Below are 24701 nucleotides of genomic sequence, written 5' to 3'. Positions count from 1 at the left end.
TAACAGTTGGGGTAAATCAATAGAGGTTCATACCATCACGTGAGGACAGCCTTGTTAGATGGCAGTCTGAACAATAAACCACAATAAAATCGTTTTGCATGAGAAAGAATTCAATGGCCAAAAGACACGAAGAGATTTTATTGTTCTGCCGTCTAACCACTAGCAAACCCTCTATAACATAGCAGAATCTTAAACAACTAAAACCCCTAGATATCATACCAGGAAAACACAAGACCGACTCGAATACAGCAATAGAAACAACTAGACAAAAATCTCAAATCCAAATTCAAAATGTGAGTTGAGTGTTTGTGTGCGTTGTAAATTTAGAAAGTAGTGGTAATGGAGCAAACATCACGGAAGAGCCAGCCCCTTGGAGTGATGGTTGTAAAATATCAGTTTTTTCTACATGTGCAAACAAGATAATTAAATAAAAGATGCGTAAGGGACAGACAGATAAAACAGATATCCACTACTTTTTTATCAAGTATGGAAAGCTAAAGAAAGTAAACTGTGACGATGAGAGTGGATAAACAACATTAATTTTAGTGTCGTTCTTACTTGGTCATTCCAAATTTGCTGTCTTTCAGCTTGCTGATCTAATAGTTCTTTCTTCATTTCGACCTCAAGCCTGGCGTTCATTGCCGCTGCTTTACGTCGTTTCTTCTCGAGTATCTTGCTGTTAAGGGCGTCAATTTGTCGACGTTTCTCGGCATCAAGGTTTCTTTCCAGGAATTCCAGTTCCTGTTTGTGCTGTTCAAGAAGATGATCAGCTTGTTCTTGTGAAAGTTTGGCGCCTTCTCGAGCCATGTCTTTATCGAACTTATCTTTCTTGTCTTGGATGATCTGTACGCACAAACACCTTGTAAGTCATTATGACCTTGCTATGCATGTAAGGATTGATTACTGATGGGGGCATCAGCGCTTTACTTTTTTGACCCCTTCCAAAAACCAAAAGTCGTTTTTATCGAACCCAGAAACATCCTCTGGGTAGACTTAATTAAATCATGGCACGGCTTACACACAGATGAAATTAGAATTTAGCTTGCTAGGTTTTGTGGAGGGAGGAAAGCCGGAAGACCAGGGGGAACCCGCCTAATCAATTTTTTACTAATGCGAACGAAAGCTACAACTGAAAACTCACCTTCTTTTTTTGAACTTCAATTTGTTCATTGATGTTGGTTTCATTGGCAGTCCGTTCTTCTTCGATCTCATCTTCCATTGATTTGATCTTTTCTTGGGTGTCAATGTCGAGAGCTGCTTGGCGATCGACATGTTTCTCTGCCAGTTCGTCTAGGTTTTTGGCAACATTTTCTTCGATAGATGTTTCAGCTGCCTGCATCACCTCCAAGGCGCCTCCTTCACCTTTCAGCTCAGCCTGGAAACAAAAATGAGTCAGAATTTTGGACGCTGTTAAAATAGTATTGCCTGCACCCGGGATTTTGGTTTGAAATAAAATGACGAGTAAATAAACTTGGAAAAGCTTCACTGTTGACTTTACAAATGAGATAAGATTGAAGAAATAAGAAGTAAAAATCTGAGAATTTTGTAATGGCTTGAGAAGGGCAGTCGAAATTATTGCCCTTTGAATTGTGACAACAACAACAACAACAACAACAACGACAACACAGACAAGTCAAAACAGTATAACTTCAAGAGATTTGGGCACATGCACTACTCTAGTGGGTTTAAGGGACAATTCAAACATTTCTCTTGTAAAAAAAAAAAATCAAGGACTGAGGATGGAGCAATGTTTTCGTAACCTTTGCAAACCCCCCAAACACTATACGTATGAGAAGTCTTGCGAAAAAGACTTTTCTTACTGACCTGCTTGTTCGCCATGTCCTTCAGCTGTTGTTTAATGACTTTCTCATGACTCATCTCTTCTTTGAGCCTCTTTCTTGCTGCTAGTTTAGCCATAAGAACGGCCCGACTGCGTGACTGCATGTTTTTATAATTCTCATTCATCTTCTCGGCTTCCGCCATGAAACGTTCCACAACTAGTTGTTGTTCTCTTTCAGACAACTGCGATTTCTTTATCACGCCAGAGACAACCTTTTGTCGAGCTTCAGATTCTGTTTCCGCTTCCACATCGTCTAGAACAGCAAGCAAAGCTTGTTCTTCTCTTATCCTGTCAGCATTCTCCCTTTCAGCTATGGCTGCCTTGATGTCAGCTTCTTCTTGGGATCCAGGTTCAACATGTTTGAGGTCAGCTTCAAGATCAACTACAGATTTTCTGCCTCGCTTTCTTTCCTTGCGTTCTTTCATCTTTTCCTTCATGTTTGTACGACGAACACTTCCTTTGGTGTGCATCTGTGGCAACCAAAAAAAATTCTTTGTAAATCCATAATAAAGAATTTGCAGATTAATTACTTCATACTTTACCTCTTTCACCTCCTCCATAGCTTCATCGATGTCCTCGGACGACAAAGATAATTTCATTCCTTTCAGCCTTGCTTCCATTTCCTGATCAAATGCCATTCTACGACCAGACTCAATTTCTTCTCTTTCTCTATCACTCTCCTCTGCATAAGCTTTGGTTAGCTCTGCCAATAGTTTTTCTTGCTGCTGAGCCAATAGAATGAGGTCTCGCTCGAGTTCATCGTCGTCGGGAAGTTCAAGGTCCACGACGTCACTGATGCCTGCGGCACGCGCTTCCTCTTTGTGGCGACTGTTTCAAATGAAAAAGATAAAATAATTAGATAAGCAATTTGCAAATTGCCATGATCAATGTCATCAAATCAAAAGCGTATTGTTCTATCTCCTCGTGACGTATTGCGACCATATTGGAAGTTCTCGTTGGCTACTAGTGTTATGTACACCAAAATGGCTGCAATGCGCTTGTGTTTACAGTCCCAAAAGAAGGATAATAAAAACCGAGAATTGTCCAGAATGGTATCAAGATTGTAAGTGTGGTGTGAAAAAACTGAATAATTAGGAAGCTAGGAAGCTGATTCCTAAGAAATTTAAAAAACAAAGAAGTGGCGGCCATGCTGGAGTTGATTGATATAGAATGCTAAAACAAATCTTACGTAAGAATTGACGAAGAATAGATTACGAATAAATTTGGGCAGTGAGGGAAGGAACTTTTTCTTTTCCACCTTAAACAATCAAAAATACTTACTAATAAAGTTCTTTCTTTCTTTTCAACCTTTCAGCTTTAAGCTGCTTTCTGACGTCTCCGAGCTTCTTTTGTTTTTCTCTTTCGATTTCATCCTGTACCTGGGTCATCTTGCTAGCGTAATCCAACAGAAGAGCCTCTTTCTCTTCATCACTACTTGCAGTCTTAAGTTTCTGCCTAAGTTCCCCCTTCAAATTAGTCAAAGCTTCTTCCTTTTTCTTTTCGTATTCGGTAATCACATCAGTTATGGTCTTGATTTCATTTGATCTTAATTCATTCTCCAATTGTGCGCATTCCATAGTATGCTTTTCTATCAGGCTTTTCTGGATTTCTTTGCGTTTTTCTTCAGTCAACGTACCGGACGAGGTTATATCAGCAACGGTTACAGACTCGCTACTGTATTTCTCACCCATCTGTGTTACCTCCACGCTACTTATGATATCAGCAACAGAGAATCCAGAACGATCCTCAGCACGAGACTGGCCGTCTTTCGATACCAGTGTGGTGATAGCGGTTTGTTTGCCTGGTTCTGCAACAGTTCCACGTTGTATCGAGTATAAGGTTGATGGCTGTTGCATACCCATAATCATTCCTAAAACAAAATTCGCAAGAGATTAAGGAGAACCATTTTTCGCTAATCTTCAGTCCAATACAATTCATAGCAATTCAATTCAATCGCTTATTTAAAACGTTTATTCACAAATCGAACGTTCAATAAAATATCAAGTGCCTCTCCGTGCAATGAACTAGCAAGTGGCCTACTTGATTACGTGAACCATTTTTTTTCTTTCATTTTCAGTCCATTTAAATTAAATTCAATCGTTTATTTGATTAGGTTACGCTTAAGAGCGCAGCCCGTTCACAATAGAAACGAGCAGTAAAATAGCAAGTGCCTCTCCGTGCTATGAAATAGTAAGTGACCTACTAAGAATCGATTCTTTTCCCTCCCATCTACTTTTCTTCCTTTTTCTCTTCTCCTTCTCCTTCTGGAACCTTACCTCGTTGATCCTGTGGACTAGCCATAAAGGCTGGTGCTTCGACCTCTTTTTTGTCGAGGATGGTAAACCCAGCCTGTGGTAAGATCTGAGGCGCGCCACTAGGCACTACATATCCACCTTCTTGTAGCAATTTGATGAGTTTTTGGAGGAGTGGTATCATTTCTCGGTTAGTTTCCGGCAGGGGTATGTCATCTCCATAGATACCAAGTAAAGAAACTTCATAATCGCCAGCCATGGTAGTACCTCCGGTTAAAACGATCTTTGAAAAATAGACAAGAAATTAAGTTCAAAGGAAAAGGAGCCTGGAAATTTTTAAGTTAGAATATTAATTTACCTTTGCTTCTAGGGCTGATACTTCTGCTTTGTGTCTCAGATATTCCAGCAACGAGTGGCTCTCATCGATCTGTTCTGTACGGCTCTGTAGGTGGTCTTGTAATTCACCTCGAAGGCGTGCTTTGGCCTGGTGAAATCGTTCAGTGACGGCCGCCTCAGCCTCTGGATTCAGAGCACCCTAAAATATGTATATTATATTTTTCATGAAATTTGCTAAAGGTGATGTTATGATCTCTCTCAAAATATAAATGTTTACTCCCAATTTACTCTCAGTGCTTAATTTAATGCCTTTTATACAACTGTGCCTTGAATATGTGCTTAGTAAAGTGCACTTAGGATGAATTAACACTACTTTTTCTCGCCCACAAGTGGCTGCTTTCCAAACGAAGAAATTACCTCAAGTTCTTCCATTCGCGAGTTATATTTGTATTCTTCAGCCTGAATCTTTTCAAAGAACCTCGTAATGGCCTCGATGAATTTCTTGTGAGCTGTGCAGTGATCTTCTTCATATTTGCGTTCATCTTCATCGAATAACGTCAACACAGCAACCACGTCAGCCGGAAGAGCTGCTGCATGGTCGATGGAGGCATCGCTACGACGTTGAACCTCTCGGTGAGCGGCGTCAGATAGGGCAGATGTTTCTAGAAACAAATATACAAGCCAATCGAACTTACTTATCTTTTCTCTCGGTTTTATTTTAGCTTTCTTTTCCATCTTTCTATCATGCATATACACCTAATTCAAAAACGTTGTCATCGCCAAAGGCGATAGGCAATAGGAGATATAGTAGGCGAAAAGCGATAGGATATATGTCATTCCAAGATCCAAGAATAGCTGGAATGACTTGTGTTTCTTCTTCTTCTTCTCGTCAAGAGTATGGACCTTCGTGCTGAGACTGATTCGATGTTCTTTGTATTCAACGAAACCATTTCCATGTCGGAATGACCTATCGCCTATCGCCTTTGGCGATGACAACGTTTTTTGAATTATGTGTATATGTATATTTTAAACTGTACATTTTGCAACTTTTAAAAACTTTTTTCTTGACTCACCCTCGCGAATAGATTCCAGTCTCTCTTTCACTTTGGCAGCAGTAAGATATTCTTCATTCAATAAATCTTGATGTAAACTTGATTCGATAACGGACTGCTCGTCCTCACGGTGGCGTTGCCGACGCCAGAAACTACGACGACCAGCTAATTCATCTTCTAACAAAGCAACCTAAAATGACCAAATCCTAAATGATTAGGTTGAGCCCTGTGTAGCATTACGAGCAAAGGATACCACTTGATCGGGCAAATGATAGGGCACGTGTAATAGTAAGGTAAGGTAAACTTTATTTATACGCGCCTACCCCGTCAACTAAATGCTGATTTCCACAAGGAGAGCGTGACTACAAAATATTATCAAAATTAACTAATTAAGTTAACATGGAACACATAAATTAGATCATATTTTTTAAACAAAACATCTCGTAGTAACCGCACTAAATTATGCTTACCGCTCCAGGAGACGGTTTTCTCTTCTTCTGTCCGCTCGACGACAATGTCACTGGTTCCACAACACCAAACTCCTTGTTTAGTCTCACACCACAGATGGTTGACATTTCGTCAGTTACAGGATCTACAGCCTTCTCGCCAATCATTATCGGAACCAAACCGTCACCAGTAGGATCTTCCATTGAGCCACCAAGTGGAATGATGGTGTCTGTCTCTCGGTCTTTTTCTATGCCTAATATAGGAACGTCTAGTTCTGTCCCTGAGGGATCCTTACAAGTGGTTCCTACTAAGATCGGTAGCAGCTGTCCTGTCGCCGAGAACTCGTACATGCCTGGGCTGCCACCGTTCTCGAGAAGTAGAGTTGCTCTTTCTTCCCTTCGCATGATATCGTGCAAGAAACGTAATCTATGCGTCAGTGCTTTACCACGTAATCTCAACAAATCTTTAATGGCTGACTCAAGAAGGCTGGTCTCATGACGTCCACTGCTTGATTGCGGTCCTGTAATAGCATCCTTTAGTGCTCGAAGTGTATCAAGCACACGGAATTCGTGGTAAAGCTCTCCTACGTCCAGAACAAGCTCGTATCCACCTCCAATAGGCTCGAGCTCGAGTTCTTCACCATCGCCTATTAATCGCGAGCTTGTGACCTTGAGTGGTCTGGAAGACAGCGGTTCCGTAAAGCTATCTCCAAGAAGTATGGGGATTTCATCTCCACGATCATTATCTCCAGAGGTACCTCCAAGAGGAATCACCTCTCCTGTGCAAGGATCGATGGTTACGTTTGTGATGGGGACTGGCAGACCTGTGTTAGGATCTAGCATCATGCCTCCTATCTCTATGGCAACGGGTAGGCCAGTAACTGGATCAGGATGACATCCACCAACGGGGTACGCAGTGCCTAAATGAAAATTAAAATATTTAACAAATGAAATAAATCTTCGAGAACAGTTATGAAACGCTTACTTGTTTCTGGGTGAATTGTCATGCCAAGTATAGGTGCAGGTAGCCCAGTCTTGCTGCAGATCATTTTACCATTCAGCCTCATATCACCTCGTTTTTCAACTGATATCAAAGACGTCTTTACAGGAATGCCGGTTTCAGGATTAATTGGGTAAGGGATGTACGGGATAAGAACTTCAGTTGAACTAGCTGTGTCTGCATTCATAGAATCGCTTGTAATAACCAATCGAGAAGACAGAGGATCATACGAAACATTCCCTAAAATGATAAAACATGCGTATACAACAAGAATTTAGTCGATTAGGTCGCCATTATCATTAGGAGTGATACTATAATAGACCTGTAGCTAGAAAATATGTGGCTTTAGTTGAATGATTATACTTCATCCAAAGTGATTTAGCTTAAAGCAAAGAAGAAAAGTAGCACACCCATGAAGAAGAATCCCAAAGAAGTATTTGCCCGCATATATCAATAGTGGTACCAATAATGCACGCCACCAAGTTTCCCCCCAATTAATTTGAAATCTAATGAGGTCTTACATAATGAAGGCACTTACCTTCAATTGGCATAACGTGTGCAGATTGTGGATTCAAGAAGAAATATGGCGGAACCGGCACGTTGGTCACGTTGTCTGACAGCAACATGTTGGCCGACTCGGGGTTTGGAATCAACAACCCTGTTATGTTATCCATCGTGATCATATCTGTAGCACTAACACTTCCATCGGCATTGAACAATTTCTCGTGACCAAGTATTTCCCCTTCTAATGTACATAGCCGGGCTCCAGTGAACTCGCCGAGTAAAGCCCATGCTCCTCGCCGCTGGCACTCACTGGTGACTTCTACCTCTAGTCTTTGAAGAAGACTATCAACCCTGCTACCAATCCTAGGAAAAATAGCATCAAAATTAGCAAGCTTATACGACAGCATCTTGCATTTTAGCAATTACATGAAAGACGTTAAGAATGGACTGCAAGAATGGAATAGTCTTCATTATACGTCAGTTGATCCTACTGTTAAGAATCCCAACATCACCCCACTCTATTAATGAGGATAAATTGACTTTTTGGCCTTGGCTGTCATCATGGGTGGCCACAGTTAGGGGCAATTTAGAAATAAACTAAAATAAGGAGGCCATTTATTTGGAAGGGTTCAAAAAAATTCACAAGTCATTACACAGACAAATTATCACAAATGAGATGTTTTATCAAGACATACTTGTGTTCGAGCTGATCATTAAACTCATCCATCGTTTCTCCATTCTTTCTCGATGGGTTTTCTGAATAAGCCTTGAGTATTCTGTTGGCTTCTCTCAGAGTTGCTTGGAACACGACACGGTGAGCCTCCCTCGCTGTTTCATCATCGTGCCAAATAGATTTTTGTTTACGTTGGATCTGTTGGAACTTAAAGCCAAGGTCTTTACGACGCTCAAGCTCATCTTCAAGCTGCGCAAAACCAATAGAAAATTAGACCTAAAGCCCCGTATGCATTCAACCAAACGAATTTCTAATTCTGAATACAATTATCAATTGTGGATTGTCACTATAGTTACCTCATTTTTCTTTTCTTCGTATGCTCTAAGATCTTCAGGCGTCGCCATGGCAGCACGTCCACGAAGATTCAGCTTTGCGATCCAGAGTCCCTTAAGTGACTCTGTCTGTTGATTCACCTTTTGGTACAATTGTTTGGCCTGGTCTTTCTGGCGAGATATGGCGGCGGTTACGTCACGAGACTGCTTGGCTAATATATTATAGAATTCACCAGACGAGAATCCTTCCATATCCACTTGTTGGTCGTAATCCCAGAACTCATCACTTTTCACTTCAAGGGCGCCTGGTAAATGAAAAGTGGTTACTGAATACTAGGACAGAATAAGGGTAAAAGTAAAAGCACAAAATATGGAGTATTCTGGTCTAAGATGAAGGAAGGCAGGACGGAATTGAAGGAGGTAAATTAATAGCAATGTGATTCACTCTTTTCTGTCCCTCGCAAGTTGTGGTATGTCTGCTTCACTTAAAAATATTAGCCCTTTTTAGAGATCCCTTTTTATGTTCCGCTGCAAAGTGTCAATGCTAATAGTATACCTGCGTTTGGTTCAGTAGAAGGTTGTGGGACATCACCGATTGCTTCAACAGCAGCAGTCTTGTAATGGTATTTCTTCGCTGGATGTACTGTGGAGCCTTTAGATGAGTAATCATCAAAGTTATATCGCTGGGCAAGAACACGGTAGCGAGGGAACTTGAATGTGACTTTCGTCCAGCCGTGTTTGCGGAAGACAAGCTAAAAGGTTGAAAAATATGATCAGAAACATATCCCAGATAAATGAAACAACAGTCTTAATAATAGTCATAATAATAATAGTCTTTAGAGCCAACTTCGTATCTTTCACGGCACATACAAAGGCATGTCACATACATGTCATGGCTCAACGTGCAGGGTATTGTCCTGTTAGGTTCTTACTTACCAGACCAAGAACAAGTATAACCATTAACAAGAAGAAGCTTCCCAACATGGCACCAATCAAAGCCCAGTCAGGCATGATTAATATATCACGTGATATAGCCATTCCGTTCTGGATGACCGCGCGGGGCGTGGTGGAGAAGAAGGGACCATCTTCAGCACACTGAGCTCCCATTGCCATGACTCTAATATACTATTAAAAATAAAATGGACATGTAATGTATCACACTAACACATATCAATCAATAAATATCAATCGGTTTACTTCTATTTTTTAAAAGACGTTGTCGGTCAGAGAACTTCAAATGGGCGACTGAGACTGAACAGAATTTTTGTACTCTTATGTTTTCTGGCTAAAACACGAAAATCACATTCAACACTCGAAGATTATGCATGATTCATATTCCAGTCTAAAAGAAAACTGTCCTTCGTTTATGAAAAATGTTACAGATATGTCCGACCGACAGCGTTGTTTCATTTATTAATTTATTTCTGAAATAGGTGTATTTAATATATCAGTAATTTAGTTATTAGATTTTTTGTGAAAATGTGGGAATGAAATGCTTTACCGTCATCTTTCAGTTTTATAACTTATGCGCGAAGAACTTACCATTTTGCGTTCATTCTTGTTGCTAGATTTGAACACGTAAACACCTGGGGTTTCAAACTTGAATGCAAACATGGTATATTGTGTTGCTTTCTGTGAATGTCGTTCTTGTAGTTCCCTGAATGCACCATAATCAAAGTACGGATTGGTATTGTACAAGTTGTCTGCGTCATATACTGGATAGTTGTCATTGTTTACAATCCATATCATGGTTGAGCCATGGGCTAAGCAAGTCGTTGGGCTAGCAATGCCCTTGAATGTGGTTGCTTGTGGTAAAGCTAGCAGACTGCGTCTACGTCTAGCTGAAGGAGTTGTCATCAAAGTTTCTGGGCTTGATATGTTGGTACTTTCCTTTGTGTTGTTTGAAAGGAGATCCACCAGAGCTGTAGCATCGGCATCGTATACTCCAGTGAAGCCATCATCTAGAAATAAGAAATAACGACAATAGTTTTATAAATAATGACTTAGTTTTATAACTAATGACTAAACAAAATAAGGTAGGTATTACAGGCAACACTAGAGAGTTTTAGATTGACCTTTTTTCTCCCTGCAAACGGCAAACGTGACCACGTTTTCATCGTTTTCCTGTATTTAACTTAACCTCTTGCAAACTTTCTTACCAAAGACAAATATTCTTTTGTTTTTATACTACTTGAACTTTTTTGCGATTCTTTCTCAGCTATTTGAAACGATTTTTCACTGGTCAACTGACGTTTCACGTTTGCCGTGAACGTACACTAAAATTCTCTACTATCTTCATTTTAATTGGACGCGAAGTTTTCATGAAGTTTGAGTAACCATAAGGCTTATCTACATGGCATTAGAACCAGTCTTCATGTAAACCAGAATTTGTTTTTGTTCGTTTGTCCTTTTAGTTACAGAGCTTATTCGGATTTTAAACCATACAGTGATCAAGTCATTATAGGAAACCCAGAGTAGAAGTCTAACGTTTGTCACTTGTCTTTTTACATACCGTTGACATCAGCCAGGTTTATGGGGTACTCTTTGCCATCGATAGTTGGACATCTATCAGCACTGAATGTTTCTTCAAAGTTCGGCACACGAGATAGACTGGACACGTTAAATGTGCCCTGTAGAGTAGATGCAAAATTCAGTAGTCCACAAAAAAGTACCGAGAAATTAATCAGCCGGCGGGCAAATTTTTGTTTGTATTTGGAACAATTTTTAGTTTTCAATATAACTCATTTCTTTTAGAGTTGCTCATTTTGATATCATTTTAACCGAAAGCGATAAATTCTGATTAGGTCATTATTGACAAACTATGTTTTTTTACTTATATTAAAGTTCCCTTTTCGAATTAAATCAGTAATTAACCTGACATAGATTGATTTCATCATTTCAGGATACCTAGTACATCATATAATTATTCTAAGTATTTTTGTATTTGTCTTTATTGACATGTAATTTGAATAATTTTAGTGAATGTATAATTAGAGTTGTTGTGATAAAACTTACAATTATGACATTATCTGGCCGTCTCACGAAGATGAAGGGTGGGTCCTTACAGAGAATTGTCAGCCTGTTTCGTTGATTATTTCTGCATTCTCGATCACAAACATCCTCTAGGTCATCTACTTTGCATTTACATAGACCAAGTTCCTTGTCAAATCCAACGCTGCCCCTAAGACACTAAATCGCAGGGGAAAATACAGTTTAGACATTGTCAAAATACAATGAAAAAGAGAAGTGAAACAATAAAAATAATAAACTTCTCACGCGACAACCATCAACTAACTGTCAAATGATCATAAAAAAGGAAGAAAAAAACAACCAAGGAATGATACCCCGACTGTCCCATCCAAATATGAACAGCTGATTGACCAAGCAATATTACCCAACCACCCCACCAACCAAACCACTACATGTTCTCTGCAACCAAAGGCTCAGATCATCAAGAATCATCAATAATCTCCAAATCGTCAAAAAAGAAAATTTCTAAGCAAAAAAAAGTCTATAATAGGGTCTTATTGCATTGCTTACCTCTTTTGTCTCACAATATTCATTCCAAGCAGCTACGCTCTTACATTCACCCAACTGATCCCTGTAATAGCCTTCAGGACAAAGTGGATATAACTTGGATACGCAGTCCTGTTCTCGTCCTTCCATTGTGCGATAACCTTCTTTGCAAAAGCATCTCCTGTCTGAAGGCTAGGTATGGAAACATTGGTAAATGGTGTAAATTTTCATTAGCATTGACTTTATTGAACAACAATTTTGTCTCGCTTTTTTCATAGAAAACGGACCCTTGAAAATTACACTTTTTCTCGATGGAATTTGTTATTTCTTTCGTAAAAGGAAGGGTCCATTAGACAAAATTGAATAGGTTAGTTTCATGGAGCGAATAACAACCTCACCACAGTTCAAATCACTGTTATTCGTTTCCTTTTTTTTTTTTTTTTTTTTTTTTTTTCCGTCATTCTTACAGTTTGCACTACGTTTTAAATCGTTTCGTATTTGACTTCTATGGCCATTCCATTTTATTAGGATTCAACTAAAGGCCACATATGTAAGCCATTCACTGTGCAGAATACATACTTGTTTAATTATAAATACTCACCATAAACACTCTATGTTGGCCATTACATTCACAGGTATCACTGCCAAGATGCTTCGCACTTGCACTCGACCCACAAGGGAAGCACGCATTTTGTGCTTGTAGATGGTTAAAATGATTAAGAGCACACAACTGGCAATGCAGTGGACTTGACGCATTAAGATGGTCGTTGTATGTGCCGTTTCTACAAGGTCTCGGAGTTTTGTCACCTGATTCACAATAGTAACCACGGGGACACAAGTAGCTCTTTGTGATTTCAACTCCCCAGCCTGTGCCGTTCTCAGATGGATTATCTGTAATTGCACCTACAAATTTAAGGGCAAATAAAATAAATCGTACTAAGTAATTTTTTCATACGAGGTAAGAACCCAACAGCTAGTGGCTAATAATTCAAATATGTGCTTTTTTTCCACAGAACTTTAAAACCCGGGTTGGTTTTTTCGAAGGCGGAAAACCGGAGAACCGTAGAAAAAACCCTCGAAGCACAAGAATAAACCAACAATAAACTCTAAGCACACGATGGCGTGCCCGAGGATGGAACCCATGATCACAGCGGTGAGAGACTGCGCATTTAAAACAGCGTACACTAGTGCTTATCATTAAGAAAGTAGTTACTTATTCCCAACACAATATATTTATTTATTATTTCAATATCAATAATCGTTCACTTTTGGATATCTTCTTATACTAGGAATATCTGTTTCTGCTGAGCGACTGCCAGCAAACCTATAAGGCTGTTATAATCAATACAGATTCCCTAGAAACTATGACAGAGTCTAGGTTATAATATCCTAAACAAATAGCTCACCTTCTAGGCAGATTACTCCCCCACGACATTTTTTACAGATTCCTTTGTTGGCCTCGTCGTTATAGTAACCAGTCTTACATATCTGGCAAGTACTTGCAAAGCTGTCCCGTTTACTTCCTTTAATTTCTTCATATCCTATCATAGAATATATCAAAGTGTTTATCGGGGTATACGGGTATTTGGAAAGGGGCCAACCATATTTCTTTAAATATGATAATTTATTTAGCCTACTGAACATTCGGTAATTTGTAGGGGACGCTAAATATTTGTTATGATTGAGCGAGGGGGGCAACCAAAAATATTGGCTACGCCTCGTGAGTACATAACATTTTGAACATATCATTATAAATAAGAGGCACCAGAAACGCGTCAATTTATTAAAGTTTTGCACATGTTGCGAATGAGGAACTAAAGGCTTTTCGATTTTCCTAATTTTGACTAGTTTTTTTTTTTTTTTTTTTTTTTTTAATTAAGAGCTGTAATGACAACCAATTTCAATCACTTTGCACATAAGGTCCATGTTTTAAAAATATCTAAGTTTAATGAATTAAATGATAAACTGTAAATTGAGTATATATTTCAGAAATACCTGGATTACAAAGTTTTGGAGTGCATGCACCAGCTTCGTTGTCAGAATCATTATAACAATTAAGCTTTGGATCACAGTAGTGACCAACAGGACATCTTACAGGTTGAGACGAGTTACGAGGACAATAATACCCAGGAGGGCAAGGCACCTGGGACATGGAGCGATTGCAGTAGTACCCAGCTAAGCATTCTCTAGGTGCTGAACTACCAGGTGGACAAAACGATCCTTCTGAACAAGCTTCTCCCCAGATACTTCCGTTTGTTTCGGGACAGTAGAAACCAGCCGGGCAAAGATGACAATCGCTTTCGTTTGCAGCACCCTGACTATCTCTGTATGTACCAGGTGGACAAGGTGTAGGGACAGTGGTGGCATTTTCACAATAGTGTCCAACAGGACATGGCCTGGTCGTGTAGTTCGCAGTAGCTAACAAATAAGAGCAAAAATTGTAGTTTAGTAAAGAATGCGGATAATGAATAAATGAATAACGAGAAGGGGAAGACAAAGAGTTCGGGGGAAAATCTGAGTTCCAGATGTCATTTGAACCCACGACCTTCTGACGCTCAGCAAATGGGAACTCGCATGGTGAGCTACAGTCATCTATGACTTATTTTTCATATGAATACGCAGCCCGTAAAGTCTTCCACTGGTTATAAATATAAAGCGCATTGAGATATTTGATATTTGTTATTATTATATGAACTGCAATCCATGACCAGCAGTTACTGTTATATATGCCATTAGAATGATGATATTAATGGTTCAAAGACCTACCTTCAACGTTGCACCAATATCCAGCAGGGCAAGGAAGGCAGGTTCGTATATCAACAGCTTTAACAGTCAACGAATATGTCTTGATAGGACATGGCTGCTTTGTTTCATTAACGGGACAATAGTATCCAGCAGGACAAGGCGTAGGTATTGAGTTACCAGGTGTACAAATAAAGCCTGCTGAGCATCTCTGGCAATCTGCCTCCGATTTGGCTCCTTCTATCGTAATCACGAGTCCGTCCTTGCACTTCTTTGGTTCGAGGGCACCTTCTAGACAATAATGACCAAGTGGACACAATCTGCCAATATTTTCGTTTGATCCATCTGGATTAGGCGTAGGATTACCGATGTAGCATAAATAACCTGCTGCACATGGACCTTTAATGGCACCCATCTGGCAGTATGAGCCATTTATGCATGGTCTACATTGTTTGGGCTCAGTGAGACCGGTCTCATCACCTCGAGTATAGGTTCCGTTAGGGCAGAATTCAGGGATAATGCTGCCCGCTCTGCAATAATGGTGTGGAGGACAAGGCTCAGGAGTTGATGTATTTGCTGGGCAATATTTGCCTGCAGGACAAGGCAGGCATGTATATTCAAGTTCATTTGGTTGGTATTTGCCTTGTTCACAGCCACGGGGATGTACGGTTCCATTTTTGCAAAAATACCCTCTAGGGCAAAGATAACCAGATGGTGTAGGAGATTTTATTTTTGCTTCAGGTGGGCAATAATATCCTTGTGAGCATATTCCTTTAGCTACAGATAATCCTGGCTCGTCACAATAGTGCCCTCCATCACAAGGTAAACAATCACTTTCATTTTTTCCACCGGTGAATGGTCGCAATGTTCCTATCGGGCATTTGGTTCCATTGCTTGCACCCTCTTCGCAGTACATCCCGACAGGGCAAGGTTCATTGTACGGATCACTGCTTGTATCATTAGGTGCATTAAACTTTGCACCACCTCTGCACAAATAGCCAGCTAAACAGGGACCAGAAGGAACAGATTGTCCAGGAGTGTCGCAGTATTTTCCAGGTAGACAAGCACGGCACTCGTTCTTAAATTTACCACCAATCTCTGGGAAATAGGTACCAATAGGACATGGTTCACCTTTTGTTAGGTACGTACCTTCGGGGCAGTAGTGCCCCTTAGAACAAGGAATCGGTTCAACTGTAGTTGTATTTGGACAAGTAAAACCCCTTACACATGGTAAACAGCTGGACATTGCGAATTCACGAGCAAAAGATCCTGGCTTACAAGGCTCCGCACTAATAGTTCCCTCTCTACAGAAATGTCCTCGTGGACAGGGCTTGCCCATGACACCATCAGTAGGTTTTGGTGTCGAAGAACCTGAAATTCAATTAAAATGATTTTAAACCCCTGCTGTTGCACCTTTGTTTTAATTAAAACTATGATCGTGGATTTTAATCAGATACTTTAAAATCACAAAAGAGAATTTAAAATCTTACCTAGTATACAAAGGTAGCCAGGAGCACAGGGCTTTTCTGTAATCGTGGTTTCATTAGGAGAGCAGTATCTTCCAGGGCTACATGGTCGGCAATCACTTATATTTCGGTTTCCCATAGCATTGGAAAATGATCCGGCAGGACACCTCATTGGCTTATAGCTTCCCTCTGGACAGTAATGTCCCTTTGGACATTGCGTTTCTGGCGGATTGGGTCTTGAAGCATTACCAATGCAGTAATACCCTGCGAAGCACAATCCTTCTGGTTCAGGGAGGCCCTTTTTCTGGCAGTAGTACCTAAAACAAAACGAAATCATTGTTTGTATATATTTTTTACAATTGCAAATACCAAGAAATGAATATAAGAGTTATTCCTACCTAGGTGGGCAGCCAAAGCACTCGCTTGGATCAACAAGCTTAGTCCGATTGCTCCAGGTTCCTTCAAGACACTTGTATTGAGTTGCAAACTTTGTGCCTTGTGGACAGTAATGACCAGCTGGGCATTCCAGCCCGCGAAAGGTCACTGGTAATTCAGTGCTATCACAGTAATAACCTTGAGGACACAAGTCACAGTCTGATTTGTATTCCGCTATCTGGTAAGTGCCATTAGGACATCTAGTAGCGTTTGGCGACCCTTGTTTACAGAAATGACCAGCTGGACAAGGATATGCAGATGGATTTGATATACTTTGACCAGGTGGACAAAAGTACCCTGGGTCGCATTCTCCTTGAGGCTCATGAAGCCCACTAACATTACAGAACTTTCCAGCTTCGCAAGGCAAGCATTCAGACTCGTTAACATGACCATATCCAGGAACATAAGTACCAGGTTTACAAGGTGTTGGAATCGGACTACCCTTTGGGCAGTAATTTCCAGGTTCACATTGCTTTTGTTTGCGGGATGTGGACTTCAATGGACAATAATAGCCTGGGTCACAATCATCGACAGGTTTTGAAAGTCGTGGTCGGTCGCAGTATTTCCCTTGGGTACAGGGAGTCATGTTGTAAGATCCCTCAGGGCAAAAGTACCCTTCTTTACAGGGATAACCGTGTGGTGTGTCACTTCCTCCAGGACAATACCAGCCAGGGGCGCACGAGTTCGAAGGCTTTTCGTTTCCTTCGCCAGCACAATACTTGCCCTTATGGCAAGGTAAACAGTCTTTGGAGCTATTGGATCCAGTTTTAGGGTTATAAGAACCAGGAGGACAAGGGGAATGGTATGGATCAGGTGTCTTCAATTGACAGTAATGTCCCTTGGGGCAGATATTAGACGAATATTCAGTTGAATTAGCGTAACAAAAATAGCCTGCCGGACAATCAAAACATGTGGATCGTCCCTCTTGATCATTGTACGTTCCAGGTGGACAGCCTGCGTAAATAAAAAGCTCAATAAATTCCATAAACAATATTATAATGTGTGTTACTTATAACAGCTAATTAATCTCAGGCATAACCAGTAAATCCAATACATGATAACGACATCCTAGCCCCTGTAGCCTCGATTTGGACGGCCCGTTTTAACAATTTCAAATCTCCAAAACCATATCGAATCTTTAATATATTTAGCGGTGCAATGTTCAATAAAACAACCAAATAACAGTACCTTCATAAAATGATGATCCAGATTTACAAAAATGACCACGTGGACAAATGCCTCCAACAGTTACATGAGCGAAATGTGCAGGACAGTGAGTTAGGTTCGTCATGTATGGATTAGGAGAGGAAGCTCCAGACACACAGTAGTAGCCTTTTTCACAAATTTCATTCGGACTTGTTAAATTACTTCCGCGACAGACTTTACCGCCATCACAAGGGATACAATCTTCTTCTCTCCCTAAGCCTGTTTTGTTGTTATAGGTCCCAGGTGGACAGCCCTTCCAATCAAGTCCAGTTCCATTTGGACAGTAAAACCCTTCTGGACAGTCTATCATAATCAGCTCTAAAGGTATATCAGCACCAAAGGCAAGCGACACTAGAAATAAATGATATGTTTGTTTCAGTTGGAAAATTATGGTATAAATAACTACTGATGCTCCACAGAGCATCCATGAGAGCGCTCTTTTGCTTCTTTCGTTTATTTTTACTGTTTATTATTATTATTATTATTATTATTATTATTATTATTATTATTATTATTATTATTATTTTAACGTTAATATTGTAAGAAACATGCCTCAAAATGCATAAACTAACCTCTGTTGACAGGTGCTCCTGGACAATACTTGGTCATTGGACAGACATCGCAAGAGTCCATACCTTGGTTAGGAGCAACAGTGCCCGGTAAGCATTGATAAGGTTCTGAGGCTCCTGTGGGACAAAAACTTCCAACTGGACAAATGAAGGGTCGGCTACTTTTTTGACCAGTTGGACAATAATATCCTTTATAGCAAAGACCCTTTGGCTTCACAAGACCTGGGTCATCGCAGTACCAGCCTTTAGAACAAGGGATGCACTTGGAACTATTAGTTAGTTGAGTGGTATTCGAGAACGTTCCCGAGGGACAAGGTTCAGGATGTTCTGTTCCAGCGATGCAATATCTCCCTTCAGGGCATACAATTTCTTTTTGACTAATGGACCGTGGAGGACAGTAGTAGCCAGCACTACATTTTCCTGCAGTGGTTGTCATGGCAGTTTCATTACAAAATTCGCCGCCTGTACAATTCAAACAGTCTGCTTCTCTTTGAAGTTTAGTCACCGGACTATAGGTTCCAACTGGACATGGCATAGGTTCAGCAATACCTAAACAGAGGTAAAATGAGATTTTATTTTTTGCGTGATAAACAAATGATAGTTTGCCAAAATGTAAGAAATCCTGCTGCGTGAAAGAAAAAGAGACACTATAAATAATAGAACAAAGATGCACTTTTACGTACCCTCAAGGCAATAATAGCCAGCTGGACATATATTAGCTTTAACACCTAAGTCGGGCGTTGTTGTATTTGCACCTTCTCGACAGAAATATCCTGGACTACAAAGCCTATTTGGCCTAACAAGACCCCATTCATCACAGACATACCCGCCTGTACACTGCAAGCAGTCGTTTACGTTAGTAGATCCACTGCGGTTATTGAATGTCCCTGGTGGACACTTGAACTCTGAAGCATACCGCGTTCCCTTAGAACAGTAATGTCCAGGAATACACTCAAAGAGGGCATAGTTTACCACAGGTCCATAAGTATCGTTGCAATAAAATCCAGCGGGACAGGTTTTACACGTGAATTGACGGGTCTCGTTTTGGTAGAAACCTGCTCCACATGGCGATGGTGCTGGACTTCCAGTTGGACATATGTTTCCGGCTGGGCAAGGATTTTGGGTTTTGTTTGTTGCTCCACCATCGCAGTAGTATCCTTCCAAGCACTCTCCAGAGGGTACTGGAAGACCATTTTTACCACAATACCAGCCTGGCGTACATGGCTGGCAATCGGTGAGGTTTCTTGGGGGAGAAAATGACATTATTATTACGATTAACATTACAGCTAATACTGTATATTCAATATTCTCGGCTGTTTCAAAATAGAGATATTAACATCAAAACTCATACGTTTTAGAGACCTGAACCATGTTTAGCTAGTCTACACCAACTAGCGTCCCCCTAGTCTTACAACATATCTACATAGCCAGCTACATTTTCAAATCTTAAAGCCACGCCTTACTTTCAAAAATGTTCCGCGATCGTTCTATGCCTACATGGATATACGAAAAAGTGCGTATTGATGATCTAACCTGTTTCCTGTGACGTTAGCAAACTTTCCTAAAGGACAAAGCTGTGGACCATTCGGCACTCCTCTTGGGCAATATGCGCCTTTAGGGCATATATTGCCGGTTATGCCGTCGTTTGGTTTTGGATTATTGGCACCCAAATTACAATAATGGCCTCCCTCACAGTCGTAAAAAGGTTCAATAAGACCAGACCGCGGGCAATACTTTCCTCGATCACAAAGTACTGGTAATGCAGTTCCATTAGGGCAGTAGTAATCAGGTTGGCATTGTCCTGGAATAAAATTTTCTATTTATTTAGCTCAAAAAATAACTTTCAAATAATAATATTTATATCTTACCGTCAGTAGGCATCGACGTAGAGGATCCATTCACACAGAACCAGCCCCCAGCACACTCCCCGGTAGGTTTGTCAAGTCCAGATTGTGCACAGTATTTTCCTCCGGTACACAGAATACAAGAAGCCGACGTTTTCTGGCCAGGTAATGGATTGAATGTTCCAGGAGGACACAAATACTGTTTGTCGTGAGTGGTATTTACAAGACAATAGCTACCGGCCGGACAAACGAAGCCTAAGAATGACGCCGAATTGCTCGGACAATAGTATCCATCAGGACAGGGTTTACATGACGTCATGCCTTGCTTGTCTTGATAGCTACCAGCAGGACATCCTTTTGGATAAGGCGAACCTTGAGGACAGTAGAAACCGGGTGGGCAGACATCTCCAATTGCTTGAGAAAAAACATTATATATAACTATATAGTGTGAAATTGTTTTACTGTATTGTTTTGAAACTAGTGGAAAAGAAGTACCTTAACTAACTGTTCTCTTAACTCTTTTGTGGGAGGTTGAGGTTTATATCGGAGGAAATTAAATAAAACACATGATGGAGTAGACTTTAGTCACTAGACAGTGATAATAGTAGGGTCATGTCGGTAGCTCTTTATTACGAGACACATTAAACTACTTATTAGTATAATTTTAGAATTGAATATAGAGTTTCTCGAGCTGTGATTGGTCGAGCGACCGGTGATTCTGAGACGATAATCACCGCTGGAGCGGTGATTATGGGGTGCTCCAAAGTTTTCCTGATCGGAAGTAATAATAAAAGGTTTTTTTGGTTTTAATCCTGAATTTCGACTTTTCTCTGATATTCTAAAAGTTCTAAAGTTATACTAAAACAATTATTCCCCTCAGGCTCAGTGATTATGGTGATATATTCCACCGATAATCACTTAATAATTGTTAAATATTACTATACACGGTTATTATGATGCCTCGCTGAAGGAATATCCTATTGTTGCTTGGTACGACACTTGGTATCTTTATTATGCGTTTTTACCTGAAGAGCAGTTGCCACACAAGGAAGAACCTTCCACGGTTGAAATAGGATCTGGTCTATCAACTCTACGTACGCAGTAGTAGCCACCGAAACAATCTGCAGTCGTAGAAGTAGCATGTAGTTCCCCACAGTACTTTCCTGCATCGCAGTCTTTACACTGAGATGCTTTATGAAGCTGCTTCGTGTTGCTATAAGTTCCACGCGGGCATGGTTGCCAGTCAAGGCCCGTACCATTTGGACAATAGTAACCAGCAGGACACTGGTGATAGCCGGATTTGGGATCTCCTGCTGTTACGTTTTCAGGAATGCAATAGAAACCTTCAGGGCATATTTGGCATGTAGCTGAAGTAGTGGTGTTGGTGAAATAGCCAGCTGGACAATCTCTTGGACTTTTGCTTCCTAATGCAAGTTGAAATACATAACGGTTGTCACTGACATTTTTTAGATTAATATTTACAGACAACATTTTGTAGGTTGATATGTACTGACTGCACTTCAATATTAATCTACAAAATGCGATGCCTATTGCCGAAAAAATCGAATATGAAAATCATCAACAAAACTAAGATCGTATTAACGTACCTTCAGGACAATGGAGCCCGATGACGCAAGGCACTGCATTTTCAGACGATGAGCCCTCTGGGCAATAGTATCCTTCCTTACAAGGACCACTCGTAGACGTTAGACCGTTAGCACCACAATACCGCCCAGCTGTGCAGTTCGTACACTGGTCTTTGCTCCAAAGGCCAGTCGTATTTGAAAACGTGCCCATTGGACAATCTTTTGGTACTTCAGTTCCTGTAGGACAATATTTCCCAGCTGGGCAAGCAGCAGCAGTTTTGCTTTTCGATCCAGTTACACAGAAATGTCCCTGTTGACATGAGCCAGTTACATTTGTTTTCCCAGGATCTTCGCAGTATGAACCACCAGTGCAGTCAGTGCATTGTGAAGAATTATGCAATCCTGAAAAAGAAATAAAAATTATAATACCCCGTTCACACCAGTCCCTCCATGTTTAAGCTGCTTAGCTTAACTAATGTCCGTTCACCTTAAACCGTAAACCTTGTTTAACTAAATTACCTCGAGGTAGTTTTAGTCACTATTAATAACGAAGGACGTGGAACTGTGAACTAGACCTTCTCAATATCAGACCTGGTGTCATTCCTTTGAGAATCATTTCTTTGTTTAACGGTTGTGCTCGGTTGCACATGAGAAAACACATGAATATGGATACAACTCAAGCAAATAATCTTATTCTCAAGGATATGAAATGTCGTCTGAAATGGGAAAAGATTACGCCCGAGCAGAGAAAGGTCTATTAATTTCAATGGATAGTCGTAAATTGATCTAATTTGCATATAGCTAAGCATATACACTTATTTCGAAGATCGTTGTCGTACCAAGAGCCTCAAGTAACAAGCCAAGACCGCAGAGAACGATGGTACTTTTAATTATAATTGATTTATTCATGGTTCATGCAAGTGGCTATAGCTCTACACTAATTATCATCTCAAGCAGCCTTGCTTGGAGCAATTTGTCAATAAATGAAAATGCACCATGAATAAACTAATTACACCTAAAAGTACCGGCTTCCTCTGCGGTCTTGGCTTGTTGCTTGAGGCTTTTGGTGCAACAACGATTTCTGAAATAGGTGTATATTAAGTTGTCATAGCAAGCTTAGGTATTTTCTGCTCCGATCCAAATACATACCAGTCCTGTTTGAGAATGTACCCGCAGGGCATGGCTCTGGCGTTATTGTCTTTTCTCCGCAGTAGTGGCCTTGCCAGCATATATTTGCATCACTTCCTTGCCTGGGAGTTGCTGTCTTAGCCCCTAAAGTCCAATATTAAGGTTAATTACACCAAGGAAATGACAACCAGTGAAAACATGTTCTTTATTAAATGAAAGGACATACAACGCTACAAAACAATTTACCTTGCTTGCAGTAAAAACCGGGGCTGCATGGAGTGACAGGAGTTGTAAGTCCTTTTTCACCACAGTAATAACCACCAAGACAAGGAGTACACTGTTCTTGTCTAGCAAGACCATTTCCTTTGCTAAAAGTACCATAATCGCAAGGGTATTCTTCTGCAAATCGAGTATCGTTTGGACAATAATACCCAGGAGGGCATAAATATAAGGCGTAATTTACAACTCCACCAAAGGTAGCATTGCAGTAATATTTTTCAGGGCATATTTTACAAAAATCTTTCATTGCTTCGTTTTGGTAGGATCCCGAAGGACATTTTTCAGGACGATCTACACCCTCTTTGCAGAAGGAACCAGGTGGACACGGATAGGAAGCTGGAGTCATTGACACCTGGCCAGGAGGACAATACCATCCAGCAGCACAGTTACCCCTTGGCTCTTCAAGCGCAGTACCATTACAATACATCCCCCTTGTACAAGGCTTGCACGCAATTGAATTAGTTGCTTGAAAGGCATCATTGTATTTCCCTGGAGGGCATGGAGTTGGATCTTGGGTACCTTCAAGGCAGAAATAGCCTTTCGGGCATACATTTCCGGTTATTCCATCTGTTGGACTTGAAAAGCGTGATTTCCTGCGGCAGTAGTATCCAGCCGAGCAATTACCAGATGGCCTCTCCAGTTCGGAAACAGCACAAAATTTGCCTCCATCACATTCTTTTGGGTGAGTTGATCCTTCAACACAGTAATATCCTGGTTGACACATGCCTCCATGAACGGTTGTCTTGTTACTAGTAGCACTTCCATTGCAGTACCAACCTGCACTACAAAATCCAGTTGGCCATGAGTTTCCATGTCCCTCGCAGTACATACCGGGTGGGCACTTTTCGCAAGATGACTCACTTTGTTGTCTAGTGAGATTGTTGAATGTTCCTGGGGGGCAGGGATGCTGATTTGCATATTTTGTGCCGTTTGGGCAGTAATATCCACTTGGGCAAACCGTTAACTTGTAATCTATGGTTTCAGTCAAACAGTAATATCCGGATGGACAAGACATGCATTTGCTCTTGCCACTAACATCATTATAGGTTCCAGGCTTACACTTTTCAGGAACAACTGAACCACGCTCACAGAACGTTCCGGGTGGGCAAATACCACCAATACCCGTATACTGTCCCAGGTACTTGCTAAGAGGGCATGTAACATTAGTCGTGTTATACCCATCAATGTACGGCTTTGGTAAGGCAATCCCTAAAAAAAATAATTAACGTATTGAGCATTTTATAACTGCTAAACGCTCGTATTAGAATAATAGCCTTACACAGGAGCTCGACTCGTATTTACGCTATAAAACATGCTTTTGCGACAATTTTTTAGGACGCAAAAGTAAAGTTTGCACATTTTTGTACTTTGATTTTATGTTATATTTTAAAAAAGCAGGGACAATGAATAAAAAACAAAATGTAGAAAAATGGTAAGGGGTTAAAGAGCGTCACATGAAAAGTTGAGTCAGGTGTTCTTAGAGCGCGTGTTTCAT

The 24701-nt window shown here is 40.5% G+C and overlaps 1 protein-coding gene across 1 annotated transcript in view; it reads right to left on the bottom strand.

Moving 5' to 3' along the window:
• The window catches only part of LOC116295506 (uncharacterized), a 51658-nt gene that overhangs the window by 5973 nt on the left and 20984 nt on the right, over positions 1-24701 (bottom strand). Inside the window, exons 28-62 of the mRNA XM_031703335.2 lie at positions 23174-24415; positions 22949-23071; positions 21821-22201; positions 21239-21637; positions 20238-20627; positions 19903-20170; positions 19053-19612; positions 18373-18918; positions 17783-18151; positions 16558-17548; positions 16184-16476; positions 14718-16064; positions 13947-14369; positions 13358-13492; positions 12553-12854; positions 11976-12143; positions 11451-11624; positions 10948-11065; positions 9978-10396; positions 9372-9560; positions 8992-9187; positions 8460-8740; positions 8126-8352; positions 7465-7793; positions 6912-7166; positions 5951-6846; positions 5502-5670; positions 4846-5090; positions 4451-4627; positions 4117-4375; positions 3122-3710; positions 2383-2668; positions 1825-2310; positions 1142-1375; positions 559-843 (exon numbers count right to left, since the gene is read on the bottom strand). Coding sequence (XP_031559195.2) covers positions 559-843; positions 1142-1375; positions 1825-2310; positions 2383-2668; positions 3122-3710; positions 4117-4375; positions 4451-4627; positions 4846-5090; positions 5502-5670; positions 5951-6846; positions 6912-7166; positions 7465-7793; positions 8126-8352; positions 8460-8740; positions 8992-9187; positions 9372-9560; positions 9978-10396; positions 10948-11065; positions 11451-11624; positions 11976-12143; positions 12553-12854; positions 13358-13492; positions 13947-14369; positions 14718-16064; positions 16184-16476; positions 16558-17548; positions 17783-18151; positions 18373-18918; positions 19053-19612; positions 19903-20170; positions 20238-20627; positions 21239-21637; positions 21821-22201; positions 22949-23071; positions 23174-24415 — 13751 coding nt within the window. The remainder of the gene's footprint in view (positions 1-558; positions 844-1141; positions 1376-1824; positions 2311-2382; positions 2669-3121; positions 3711-4116; positions 4376-4450; positions 4628-4845; positions 5091-5501; positions 5671-5950; positions 6847-6911; positions 7167-7464; positions 7794-8125; positions 8353-8459; positions 8741-8991; positions 9188-9371; positions 9561-9977; positions 10397-10947; positions 11066-11450; positions 11625-11975; positions 12144-12552; positions 12855-13357; positions 13493-13946; positions 14370-14717; positions 16065-16183; positions 16477-16557; positions 17549-17782; positions 18152-18372; positions 18919-19052; positions 19613-19902; positions 20171-20237; positions 20628-21238; positions 21638-21820; positions 22202-22948; positions 23072-23173; positions 24416-24701) is intronic.

The sequence above is a fragment of the Actinia tenebrosa genome, unplaced genomic scaffold (assembly GCF_029948245.1).
Source record: "Actinia tenebrosa isolate PJP-AT-01 unplaced genomic scaffold, QUT_ActTen_1.0 PGA_scaffold0__85_contigs__length_37466705, whole genome shotgun sequence".
Taxonomy (NCBI): domain Eukaryota; kingdom Metazoa; phylum Cnidaria; class Anthozoa; order Actiniaria; family Actiniidae; genus Actinia; species Actinia tenebrosa.
This window is presented reverse-complemented; position numbering and strand designations above follow the sequence as displayed.